The following is a 13,887-nucleotide window of genomic DNA, read 5'->3' on the forward strand; positions in this document are numbered from 1 at the left end:
GAGAGAGAGAGAGAGAGAGAGAGAGAGAGAGAGAGAGAGAGAGAGAGTTTGTGGTAAGGGATTGAGGGATGTTGGGAGAATCTGGAGGTTGGAGGGTCAAGTCAGCTTTGGTATTTAAAATATGCACCTCAGTCCCTTTGAGGTCTGAAACCAAACTTTAAAGTTTAAAAGAAGTATAAGAAATTATTGATTGTCTCTCTAAGTGCTAATATAGTTCTTGCCCATACTTTCAAAATCTTTTGTGAAGTGTGACAAGGTATTCAACTTTTCTTTCAATGATACAGTAATTAAATTTCTAATCCAAAATAAAGGGTTGTTTGGATACACTACCACCATAAAATATATCCCATGTAAACAGTAGCATTCCCAATAACTCTCAATGTTAATGTGAAACTTGAGCATTTCTTACAGTGTTCTAGGTAAAACAATATTGAAGTACATGTAGTTTCACAGAGCAGCAGGATGCTTACCTTATTACAAAGTTGTGGCTGTCAATCTCCTTTCCACATCCACTGTCTAGTAGAATGCCGGAATTTCCAACAACAGCACAGGTCTTAAACCTCCGGTTTTTCATTGGTGAAACTTCAGGAAGGAGGCTATGCAGATCATGAGAAATATTTAGTGTCCGACGTCTGTCCAGCACATAGTGTATGACATCACCAGGCTTAAAGCTGCTCTTGACCACAGATACATCACGTTCCGCATCTAAGAAACGGAGAATGTTCTTCCTGTATTTGGAAAGCAAGCAAAGTTTTAGATTAAGGACTGAATATCTAAGACCCAATGTCCCCATTTCTACCACAGTATATAGTATATAAACTGGTAACTACTACTCTTAAATTGTCTGGTGGTAAATAAATCAAGTAAATGCTATAGAAAATATACTTTTGTTAATTCCTGTGTGAGGAGTTTAGAATAATTTTGTGAATAGATATAATGTATACATCTATTGCTAAAGTAAGAAAATCACTCCATTTGTGAAAACATACTTAAAAAATACTTCACTAGGTAAAGTGTTGCTCATTAGGGACAGTATTTGTACAACTAGGTCATTGCCTCGTATTCTCAATTTTCTAAGTCATTGCTTGTATTTAATATTATACAAGATGAATAGTATTAACTTGAAGTTATTTTGAATCAGACCATTGAAAGAAATATTAAATTATTACAAATCCTCCCAAAATACATTTATCCAAATGGCACATTAAATATGTCTGTAGGTTTTCATTCACACTGACAAGTCCAAGAAGTAGGATGGATTCAGTCCAGGAAGTCCTGATTAGATAGAGTATCAATTGTATATATGAGAGATATTTAATGATTCTTAGGTTCTTTCATATCTTCTTTGTCTTTAAACATTCACTTTTGTTGTTGTTGTTGTTTGAGTTGTTTGTTTGTATTTGTCTGTGTGCCCTGGATAATTAGAATCTTTCCTCATTTTTAAACAAGTTTAGTTGTTTGCGTTGTTGAGTTGGTCTTTGTAAGTTGGCTGTAAACGATCTTGTGTATGACCATATGAGAGAAAAAAATTCTAACTCATCTCATCACTGGAATTTACACCCATCATGTATTTAATTTTTAAAAATTTAACCCTTCCTCTATCTATTGTATAGATTAATCACAAGATATAAGATGCTAAGGTAATACGAATATGTGCATATTCTAAATAGATGACGGACTATGAGAAAATTGACATAACTGGCTGGAAGGTAGAGGAATTGTGACAAAAGAGAAAAGGTACCTGATAGTTTGTCTTTTAAACTTTGGAAGCTTAATATTGTACATAATAAATGGACTGGTCATGAAAAACTGGTTTAAAAGTATTTAACTGTTGGGTTTTTTTTTTCTTTAGGTGCTAAAATAGGAGAATCAGAGCTGAAATGCCCAAGTGGCAGGTAGTAAAGAAAGGAATCTGTGTCTTGACAGGATCTGTGATCCAAACTGTTAGGCTACGCAATTTGTAGCTATCATGTTTCCCTGCAACCTGCTTGGTAAAATGTGAATATAAATTATAGCTGTCCAAATAAATGTGATAAATTATCTTTCCATGTACAATGAGAGATTTAAATGTTCCAAGATATCTGTGATTGAGTTATGGGATGGGGAGATGATTTAGGACAGTTTTAAACCCCTGAAAAGAAGTCTGTGTTCATGGGAAGTCTTTGGAAGGATCCGTTCAGGTGTGTAACCAACATCAGGGAAATACACTGGGATCTAGTAGCTTTTGAGGAAATGATGTTGACAAATTTTTAGGATGTGGTCTATAGGAGTCCAAGATTACTTAATTCCACAGCTACCAATCATAATGCTCCAAGAAGCAATCTAAAAAGTCTGTAACAGAGGCTGGAAAGCAAACTTTATTTACCAATGGGCTCTTAAGCCAAGCTTCCAGCTTCACAGGGATAAAAGTCAGTGCCTAGTAGTATGTAAGATAAAAGAGACCTATTTTCCTTTTGTGCTAATATGGTGTATGCTATACAACACTGAGTAAGTTTCATTACTAAGAACAACAGATTACAAGGATCTAGTTGTTCTCCACAAATGGTAACATCTACCATCAAAGTGACACCATAGTCTTCCATACTCATTAATTAACTTCTGTTTAATTACCTGGGAGGAAATGAGAATAGCTTGACACCTATATTTTAACACAATTTTTTGTTTGCTGTGAAGATGACAAGGTTGTCTTGAAGATAAAAACTGCACGGATGTGGTTAAATCATCAAAGAGGGTGATGTTACTGTTTCCCTTTGAACAAAACTGAAATAGACTGTCACAGATGCACTTAAAGATTGTGCTCAGAAGCAGTAGCATGTTTGGCAGCTTGAGATACATAGATAGGACCTGCAGGTATTAAAGAGGTTTCTATAGCTTAGAAATCCAAAAGCGAAACTCCCTTTCTCGCCATCAAAACGCTACCCTTGCTGGCATGGGAACTGACAAGAGGGACTTTCCTACAGAAACGTCTTTTCTAGGTAATAGAAACTTAGAAGCCAAATCATTTCAAAATGTGATGCACAGTAAGCAGAACACCAGTGCTTTACACACCCTTAGGGGAAAAGTTTGAATGGTGCTTTGAAAGTTAAAATGTTAAAATGAGTAGGCTTACTAACTTTTGGGAGAAAATAGTAGCCAATGAGATAAACAGTTACTAAGCACATATGAGAACGTTATGAATCATTCTAATTATAGGTGATAGGATTAGCAGTAATTTACTGTTACAAAGCATCAGTCAAAAAATAACAATGTTACTTTTAAAGCAATAAAATTCTAAGTGTAATAGACTAATAAGATTAAAAATAAAAAATGCTTTTAGATAAAATTTAAAACATTTTGAATATAGAATGTGCAACCTTAACCTGGAAATTTAAAAGAAAGAGACTTTGAAGTATTTTAAATAGTTTTTGAATGTTTTACTTCTTATGTTTAAAAAATCATTTAATTCACATTTTTAGGGCTGAAATTTTTGCATGAAAAGTTATTGAAAGTAAGATTGTTGATAGAAATGCTGATAATAATTATTATGAATGAACAATATTGTGACTTAGAAACACAAACGCTTTTGGAATCAGTGAGGAACGGTTAGATTCTTCTCAAGTTAGAAGGCTAAAATCATTCTATTTGCTTACATATGCAATGGAACATAAGAGATTCTGTGAATTTCCTAAACATAGTCATCACTTAAAGGACAAAAAGATGGAGAGAGAAAAATGTTACATAAATACAATTATCTCAATGTCACAAGAAACAAGAGACATTCTTCTTAGAGTAAATTGAAAAACTTTTTAAGTTTCGTCAGAAAGTCATGAATGGTTTCCTTTAGAACACAATATGAATTTAATTTTGTTTAACAGCAGAGTCAGCAAAATTGCTTGAGAAATAAAGGGAAGCCCAGCTTAGCTTCTGAGACCACACATTCGAAGTGCAACAAAAGTGTATTTAGTATTCAAGCTGTAACTTTGCACATTTTCGCGGTATGTGGCCATGCCACTAACCGATATTTAAAGTCAGGGAATGTGTCTGATATTAAACATAAATAAATAAATAAATAAATAAATAAATAAATAAAGGAGAATTAAGATATTTCTTAGATCTTCCACCGTCATTTGGTCACTCCAATTTAGACTGTCACATCCTCTTAGTTAAGCTAACACCAACTTTAGAGCAACTGTTTTAAAATTAATGGTAACTGAAAATAAATTGAAAACATTTCATTTTCAATGAGACTGAAAATATTAGTCACAAAATACATTTTTTTCTTTTTAAAGACAAAGTTAGTTTCAACCAAAAGGTTTGTGGACTGTTAAACTGACAGGAAAGATTCTACACAGAAATTTCTCAACTGAGTCTGCAACCAGAACTTCCCTTTCGATACCAACCATTGGTTACAACAGCAGCTGCAGGGTCCTAGAGGCTTAATTTACTACTCATTGTTTTCATTTGTGAAACGTTAAATATAGCTACCCCACCACCACATGCCACTCTCCTTCTTCCTTCTCTGTATATTTTGTACCAACAATCTGTGTTGTGACAAGTGAAATTTCACTGACAGTACATTTGTCTCACCAGAAGCTTTGAGTAACACATTAAAAGTTGAAAGTTAAACTGGGTTATATATACAAACATATATCATCATGTAAGTAATTTCATTTTATTAGAGTAAATAGAGGAGAGGAAAGAGAGAATCAGTGTTTCTAAATTCGATGGTTAAAAATATCATATTGATTCACCATAACGCAGCTCACTGAAAAGAAAAAGAAATTTCTGTATGCTTTATTGTGCCTATGAAGTGAAAAAAACATCCTCACATGACTTTTCCTAAATAAAGTCTTTTCATTTCTTAGTAATACAGGACTTGGGGAAAGGTTATGGGAAAGATGTTTTGGTCTGAAAAGGAAAAATCCTAAATAATCATAGTACATGAAAATTAAATTATTTCAAAATATGTGAAGAATGCTGTATTTTAAAACTTTATTTCATACTTGGCTATGAAATTGGTAAAATTGGATGATCAAAATTTATTTTTATCTTTAAGCAAAAACATATCATGTACTTCATAAAGAGGCTCTATGTTTAGTACTAAAATATGATCGTCCACAACTTGCTCTGTTAAAAGACAGGCACTTTAAAATAAAGCACTGAAGGGGAATGCTTGCTCCTGCTAAATAAACTTCTTCAGCTGAGAGTACCGTTATTGACATTTGCTGAACACAGTAGGTTGAAGATGGTGTAAGATTGTATGTGTCATTTTCCATGAAAGAAATCTATAAATGAAACAGCATGCCATTTGTTTTACATGAAACACATATAATCGTGCACTTGTGTTTAATTAGCCAGTCTTATATGTTTAAGAAATATTACACTAAGAATCAAAATATTTCACTAATTATTGGCTAGACTGTTTGGATGAGGAGAGCTGATTTCATGTTTCTACACCCTTATTTGGCATTGGATATTTTTAGGGTTTTGTTAATGTATGAAAACTGAGAAAATAAAGAACCAAAATACGGAAAATAGGTTGAGACAGATGGTAAACAGAAGCTGACAGCCTTCACAGATTTAGTCTCAAGTAATGAAACTTAAATGTGTCAACTCTTAAGAACATAATAGTAACAAAATCTTCACAATATAAGCCATCGAGAACAAGGTAATAATTTTGATTGTGACTATGTCTGTGAAGTGCTTTGACTCCGTAAACTTTGTGGATTTCAAAGTATAATGAACTCAAACCACCTGAGACAATTCTCCACCATACAGTCGCTTACTAACTCACTACCTGATGCTTTCAGGAAAGCTACAGACCAATCAGCAGAAGGACGAAAGGGTGCAAGCAAAATTCACAACTAAAAATAGAACGAAATGACCTACACAACGATTACACATGTTAATGCAAATTAACAAAGCATTTACTAGAAATATCATCAAAACATTATAAATATTGTAGTAATTTAATAATAAACAAGACCATAAAGCTGGATTCAACTATTTAAAACAAACAAAAAAATTCAAAGTAGAATTTTGAAAAACTTGAACGTGACCCAGCCACCCTCTCACAGACATGCTTGCTAACAACAGACTTGTAGAACCTGAGCTGAACAACAAGATATTTTCATATCCTCACTCTTTTATTACAGGTGTCAAACTGATTAATACTCAATCGTCACTGCTGCTAGAGGCAATTGTAGTTTTTATGAACTGTTTGCACATCACACAATAATGAACTTACAAATTATTCTTTACTTTCAAATGACAACTGTGTATATATTATTCAATACTTGTTCACTGTTACATTATTTACCTCTTTGACTGTTAAGCGGAACAATACAAACAGCCTGTAGTAACAATTCATTCATATTAACAGCTCTTAGCTGAAAAAGCTCACCCTCAGAATTGCAATTGCAGCATTCATTAGTTTGTAAAGTTCCATCAGAGGAAGCACTATAGTCGGTTTATATTTAACACGTTTAGATTGGATAGCTTACTATAAAGCAAACTATAAATTTAAAGTCCCATGAATACATGTATTATTTGTATTTGAATAGACATTAGGAATGCATAGAGTGATGTATTAATTATGAAGGTGTAGTATTCAATTAATAAACTTTTTAAATTTTCACATACATGACACATTTTAAGCTTAGCTAGACATGCTAATCAAACTATTGTAATTTTGTTTTGTATGCCCTTTGCATCATCCATGCAGCCTCATCTTCGATGACTGGTTTCTTGCCTGACCACTGTTGCTTTTAAATCATGATTGTAAATAACTTTTCTTTTCAACCAACCACGTTTTTTTTCTCTTTCATCAACTTCTGAGGTTCAATGTTATGCCTATCTATCAGCTCATTCCTAATAATTAGGATTTATTATGGCTAACTTATTTTAGATTTAGATGAAGAATTAGATATGGGAGCCAGAGAAAAAGAGAGATGATATAGGAATCATGTGAGCCCAAAAATATCAAGCTGAGAAGTAATTGAGACCCTCACTTTCTAATTAGTCAGATACTGTTAACAAAATTTCTATCTTAATATCTCATCCATGAAGGGTTGGTATTTTGTAAACAATAAAAAGCAATGGTTTTATATATAAAAGACATGTTCTCCCAAACTTCTCAAGTTCTGAATTACCAAAATGCTCTAATTTAAGCGTACCAACCAAAGCAATGATGGAATGAAAGTATAAGGAAAATAAGATTCTTTATCCCTTTGCATTTGGGAATGTATAGCCCATTTTCTCATTAACTTTAGAACTGAAATACAGGAGAGAGCTGCAATGGATATGAAGAGTCCTTGGGTTTATTTCAATAATTCATTGTAGCTTAACATGTCTGTCTAGCAAAGAACAAGCCAGAACTGTAGCAAGATTATTTTCTGACTTTTTATTCTCTTTTTCTCTTGAGCTTATACCGGCATAACCATTTAATAAATCAAATCAATCTATAGTTAAAACACAATAGGAGTCAAGAAACCTCTGTTCTATCTAGTTAAATGTCAGATCAAATTGAAGTCTCAATATAGAAAAGTAAGAAAATGATTCCTAAAATGAATGTTCATTCCATGCAATGGAATAAAATTATGTTAAAGGTTAGGACTTAGCTCAATATTTTTCTCTATTGATAGTGGGATAGTATATTAAAAATTCTATCATCCTTGAAAAAAAAGTGATCATTAAATGACTTTGTTTTTATGGTTCCACATTCTTTCATGAGGAACATTAAATATAGCTGATTCATTTTTTCATTAAGCTCTTAAACTTAAGCCATAAATCAAGTGTTCAATATAAGTTTGCCAAATCCAACTTCTTTAAGGACATGATGTGATAGTTTTTGGCTTATTAAAGAAACTCACCTTATCTCCAGGACTAAAGAAGAATTGATTTTCCAGCCTTGTACGGAATGTTGGAAGATGGTAGAGCCAGCCTTCCGAATGATTTTATCAGAGCTGTTGATAAGTGATCTACTCAAACACAATTCACCATCTCTGAAAGACAGACAGGCCAGGTGCATGAACATCAGAGGCATTTTTCTTAAGTGACGTCATACACGATTCTATATACATTAAGGAGTAAGCATGGCATATTATTTTCATAAGTTAGTAGAAAAGAGAAGTAGACTGGGAGGGGCTTCAGGAGTCACGTGACAGACATTATCACAGCAAACCTCCACCCCCTCTTATTTTTGAAAAATAATCTTTCATATAAGACAGACCTCCTGATATTTAAGAAACTATTACTCTCATCAAAGCTACAATACGAAGTACCTCCACTGCTACTTATACAATAAGAGGCAGGATGTTTGGTCAGTTACTTACTTTACAAGCCTATGACTTTTGCTGCCAAGATTAATTTTGTTTCAAAGAAGACATAGAAAAGAACTGGAAATATACTTTGCTGAGGACTACGAAGAAAACCATGTGCATAGCAGATCCGCATGCATGCTTGATTTCATGGTGCATTGGCATTGTGTTCTTGGGCACTACATCACTAAGGTCACTGTGCACTTAACCTTGGCAAACAACAATAACGTTATTCAATATGCAGGGACTGTGATGGTTATGGGGTTTTCTGTATAACAAAGTAACTTTTCAAGCATGGTTGATGTGCCAGTTCAAAAAGAATTGGTTTCTAACATTGTAAAGATGAGATTCCCTAGAAACAGAGAAGAAAACTCTTTCAGTTCATATATTCATTGCCTTTGTATTGCATTAAGAGCGACTGACTCTTACAGTCATCTCTAATATACCCTTGGCTAGTATACCATGTGAACTGGTAATGTTTGGGGTTTGGTCTGTGCGTGATGGAGAGAAATGTATGTCCTATCATTTATACTATAAGGACCTGTAGAGCCAAGCAGTTGACTATTGAATAGATGTTTTCCTTTGTGATTTCTGCTTAAAAAAAAAAGATTCAGATAATTACTAGAAGGCAATCAACTATGGCAGAGGAAGAAAAAGTTTAGTCTTTTCAATATTTGTATTAGTTTAATCATTTCCTTTAAATAGCATTGCTAAAAATGTAACATGATTGTTCAAAACCACCAAGTATGAATGTGTGTGTATTACCTAGAATATTCTCTCTACTCATAAGAACATTGCTTTTTAACAGCTGTTAGATGATTCTAAAACTGGAGGCTTATTGTTTGGTACTTGCTTTGCATTATTTTCTTAATATGTAATTTTAATTTGAAGCAACTCCCTGTGCTATTTATGAAATCATATGAAACCACTCCCTGTGAAATTTGAAACTCTATAAAAATTAATATTTTACACAGTTCTACTGATGGAAATTACACATTTGCATGTCTGTGCAAGACTAATAATAGTCATTTTACAGAGGTCATTTAGGATGTTAGGAAACAGAATACATTTTACTATGCAGTGATAGAGATATCAATTTTCATATTATACTTCTAATGATAATAATTGCATATGAGTAAGATTGTGGATGTGCACAGAAGTTAACCTTCACACTTTAGTGTACACCTTAAAGCAGGCATAAATTATCATTCTTTTTATGAGAAGAGGCAAAGATCTGTCCAATCATCACTCCTTTAATGACTGCCAATATCATTTTTCTGCCATAGATTGCTAAGGTTAGAATAATAATTCTGAGACCTAGTATATTTTTATGGGAGTAAAATTATTCATGCAATTGAATTTTTAAAATTTATATAGTGTTGTGGCACTCACAATTATGTGTAGAATTCCTACCTACAATGGTTTTTATGATGATATACTTAGTCTTATGGAGCCTTAACAGTACAAGTGCATATTCTGAGAACAGTTAACTTCTCTATCTGAGCAGCTTCTATTAAATTGGTGATTGGCCATAGGTCAGGCTTTTATCATTGGAAAGAACCTTGAATGGAAATGGATATGAGTAATCAAACTTCTCCTTTACACTCAAAGGAATCATCTGACCCTGTAAAGCATACTTCTTTGTTGTTGTTGTTCCTGCAAATTTAACCAGCTCCCAAAGGATATTTTTACACACTCTTGGTTTTACTCTGTCTGAAGAAAGATTCCCTTCCCATGAATTCAAGGCATGAAGAAAGATGCCACCCGCTGCTTGATTCTCATTCTAGTTTGGACATGACCTCCAAACAGCTGCACTAAAAACATTTTTTGCATAGCAATATCTACAAAACATTCAACATCCAATTTTAAAAGGGAAGAAACAAAAGACATCAAAGAAACCAGTCAGCGCTAAAGAATGCGATTTTGCAGTATTCCTACTCGTATGGTGTTATGAAAATTCAACAAAGATGATCATACATAAGATCCCACTCTTAGGAATATCCATACTTAAGTCCATTAATATGCACAAATCTTTTGTTATTGTTTTCTGTTTGGTATGAGTTTCTAGCCTTTGCAACAATTTATTTTGTCAATTCTGAGATACACAACAAAGATGATTAGTACACTTTTGGATAGTAGGTTTCAGTATCTTAGAATTTTAGGATACTGATTACTTAGCTTTGGAATGAATGTGACTAGAATAACCTTCTTCATTCATTTAAACTTTAAAAGATCATATCAACAAAAGACTTGAATCAAACTAAGTCTGAACTCAAGCAGTGGATAAGTCTATATTTTATCCCCAAAGTATCAAACAAATAAAGATGAGATATAGTGTAGTGTATCTATAAAATTAATCTGGGAAGTAAAGAGCAAACCATGGGATACTGTTTTACAAAGACGTCTTCTACTTTGAAACAATTTAAAAGTAACGTGTCCTATGCAGTTATAATCTAAGCACTGGCATTTAGCTTTACAATCAACCTTATACATGGCAGAATTCAAAACTGTTGATTGTTTACTAATATAATGTAAGCAGCCTTGAGGGTGAAAGAGGCATGGATAAGTATACTCATTTTAGTTCTGCCACGCAGGTTTCAGGGACGCTAATCCAAAGTAGCATCTATATATGATTGAACTTTGCCACACTTTCAAATTCTTTCCTCACTAGATAGGTTTGCTTATGTAGTACATGTGGGAAACTTAAAACCCATTTCCAGTACATTCTGGTGAGCACACCAAAAGTGAAAAAGTAGGACAAACGTAAAGCATGTGGGAAAAAATGACCCAATTAATACTACCAGTGTTAGTACAAGGTAAATTCGTTAACAAAACCCTTCTATCGCTAAAGTTTATTCAGAAGGAAATGGCAGCGTCAGGTGGTCAGTGATTATCACTCAGATTGTTGGGAGTAATTCCCTCCTCATGCTGAGCACACTGCTCATGCTCCTCTATATAGAGAACAGGAACCTTTCTCCGCTACTGTTTTCCTGCTGCATACAATGACTGCTTGATGCTGAAGAGTGAGTGGTGCTTCTTTGGGGACTCTTCAGTGAGGACTCTGCTAAAGAAGAAATGGCTGGGTAGAGAAACCTCCTAGTGAGAAATACTCTACTCGTGGTGGTGGGGATGTTGACTCTGAACCCAGAGGGATGTAAGATTAAAGGGCTTGGTTGGAGCTACTGCCAGCTGGTAAGGCATGCAGTGCCCCCCAAAGGCTGTAGCCAGACTCTATGATTTCACTTTTAAATGAAGCTTTGATCTGGCCTCCAGGGCCCCTTTACTCTTTAAGTCATTTCAAAACTCGCCTCTCTATAAGCTTGAACAGAGAGGAGATGGTGGGCTAGCTGATGAGTCAAATGCTCCACCAGAGGCACTGTTGGGGAGTTGAAAGAAAATCATGTGCTCAGGTCACAAGCTTTTCTTCTGAACGTTTCATTCCAGCATAAGGGGGATGAAAGCCCAGAGACCCCAGCTACCCCTCATGGATACTGGCCACAGTGGCCCCACCCTGTGCCCGAGTCTGGAGGCCCACAGCAGTCAGGATTTCTTCAGCACGTGTGTGAGGACTGTCTCCACAACTGGGTCCCTGCCTTGTTCGAAAAAACTACAATTTTGGGCTTTAATTAAAGAGGAGGAGCTTTGAACGTGATTGTTTTTTTGTTTGTTTGTTTGTTTGACTGTCACAAATGAAGTCAGGCTGACTTCTATCAGAAATGATACACACACGCGCACACACACACACACACACACACACACACCTTCTCATTATCCTGCTCTGACTACTAGTTCTCTTAGAAGAAAAGGTAGACACAGGCACTGGCACACCTCTCTTCCTGTTTTGATAACTCAATCGCTGGCCTCAAGCTTTCTCGTAGGAACTAGAAAGAAAGAACCAGCTTAGCTTGCAAAGGATGCAGAGGCACAGCTCAGTAGAACTACCCAAGCACTGTGTGGCTGTGGGGCGGCAGCTCCTCTGCTGCCAGGGCTGTGCCCACCCTCCATAGGTTTCCAGAAAAGGGCCACAGAAGAAACGTCACTATGAAACGTGGGGTGTCCTGGATCTGTTATTTTCCTTTGGGGCACCTGGGATACATGCCTCCTTCCTGGAGGCAATTTATCCGACCAAGGAAATGATTCCTTTCCAGCATTTGGACATAGTGCTTATTGCCACGCCCACTCCTGCTCGCTAGGGTCCCAAACCACTGGAGTCCTGTAGAAGCTTGCCTGCTTTGTCTAGGCGCCGGCTCATCGGAACCCAATCAGTTCAGAAGGGAACAAAGAGCCTCGATTCGCAAGTCCCAGCCTCCGCCTCTTTCAGGAATTCCCACGCACGGGTTCACCACCTTCAAGACCCCTTTGTCTGCCTGGCAAAAACAGGTCTGCTGGGGATGTCCACACCCCTCCCAATTTATCTTTTCCAACATTGACATGGATTTTTCAAACCATCCACTTCTATGTAAACGACTTCACAGGATCTATCTATCTATCTATCTATCTATCTATCTATCTATCTATCTATCTATCTATCTATTTTTCTCTGATACAGACCTTGAATAGGTTTGCTGAAGCATAAGGACCATTCAGCTTAGAAGCTTTCCTTTCTTCTACAGTCCCCTTTGAGCCTAGTACTGTTAGGCTAGCTTTATACAGCAAGTCCTTCCGGGAGGATACACCTGCATCTTACTCACTTAATTGTGACTGATTACTCAGAGAGGAGCACGGATATTAAGAAAAGAGCTGCGTAAAGTTTCATAGTGTGCGTTTAAGAAGCTCTGCGCCCCGCCCCCACACAAAACCGCGCACACAGAAATGGCAAAGCATCCTTCTTCGTTTTTAAAAATGTCAGAAACAATTTAAAAGCAGAAGGAAATCTCAGCCAGTGCAGTTTCCGACTGCGGAAACCTCCAGACTTGGAAGGATTTCCGAAACAGGACTTTTAACAGAGTTGTACACGCAGGACCATATCCTCAGAAATAGCGCTTCCAAGCCTTGTCAGAGACAAGAAGTTACAAGGCGCTTTGCTCTGGATAGACTTCAAAGGCAGAGACGCCAGGGGAGAGAGGAAGGAAGTGAGATATTTACAGAACTTAATGGGGCGGAGATTTTGAACACATCTTGACAAACTCAAACGCGCAGTTCCCAGTTCCCTTCTAAAACTGTAATCATGAAACCCAGGAGTTTTATCCATGGAGGAGTGAATAAGGAATTTTCCTTATTGACACCAAAATGTCTAATTTGAAAGAAAGAAAATACATCTCACAGGCGTCCCCTCCCCCAACAACAACAAACAAACAGAAAAAGAGTACAGAAGACCCATTTCACTTCCGTGAAGATAAACTTTAGAGAACGCCGCTTTTTATACTGTCTTCATAGACTGGCAGGACACAGAAGGAAGGAAAGGGAAGGCTTGAAGAGTAAAAACATTTCTGAATTCTGCTGGAGCGTTAAAATGACAAGGGCACACGTTCTTTGTTGACACTTCTGCAGTGACTTCTTTGGCGAGCACCATCCTGTGCCTATGTATCTTTCACCACCACCATCACCACCACCACCACCACCACCACCACCACCACCACCACCACCACCA

At 36.0% G+C, this 13,887-nt stretch overlaps 1 protein-coding gene across 1 annotated transcript in view; it reads right to left on the reverse strand.

Annotated features, from left to right (window-relative positions):
- Window positions 1–466: 466 nt before the first annotated feature.
- St8sia4 (ST8 alpha-N-acetyl-neuraminide alpha-2,8-sialyltransferase 4) overlaps window positions 467–13,887 on the reverse strand; it is a 14,116-nt gene continuing 695 nt past the window's right edge. The window contains exons 2-3 of the mRNA XM_028787043.1: window positions 7,851–7,982; window positions 467–728 (exon numbers count right to left, since the gene is read on the reverse strand). Of these exons, the coding sequence (XP_028642876.1) occupies window positions 467–728; window positions 7,851–7,982 (394 nt within the window). The remainder of the gene's footprint in view (window positions 729–7,850; window positions 7,983–13,887) is intronic.

This window comes from Grammomys surdaster, unplaced genomic scaffold, assembly GCF_004785775.1.
Source record: "Grammomys surdaster isolate TR1022 unplaced genomic scaffold, NIH_TR_1.0 125604, whole genome shotgun sequence".
In the NCBI taxonomy this organism is placed as follows: Eukaryota; Metazoa; Chordata; class Mammalia; order Rodentia; family Muridae; genus Grammomys; species Grammomys surdaster.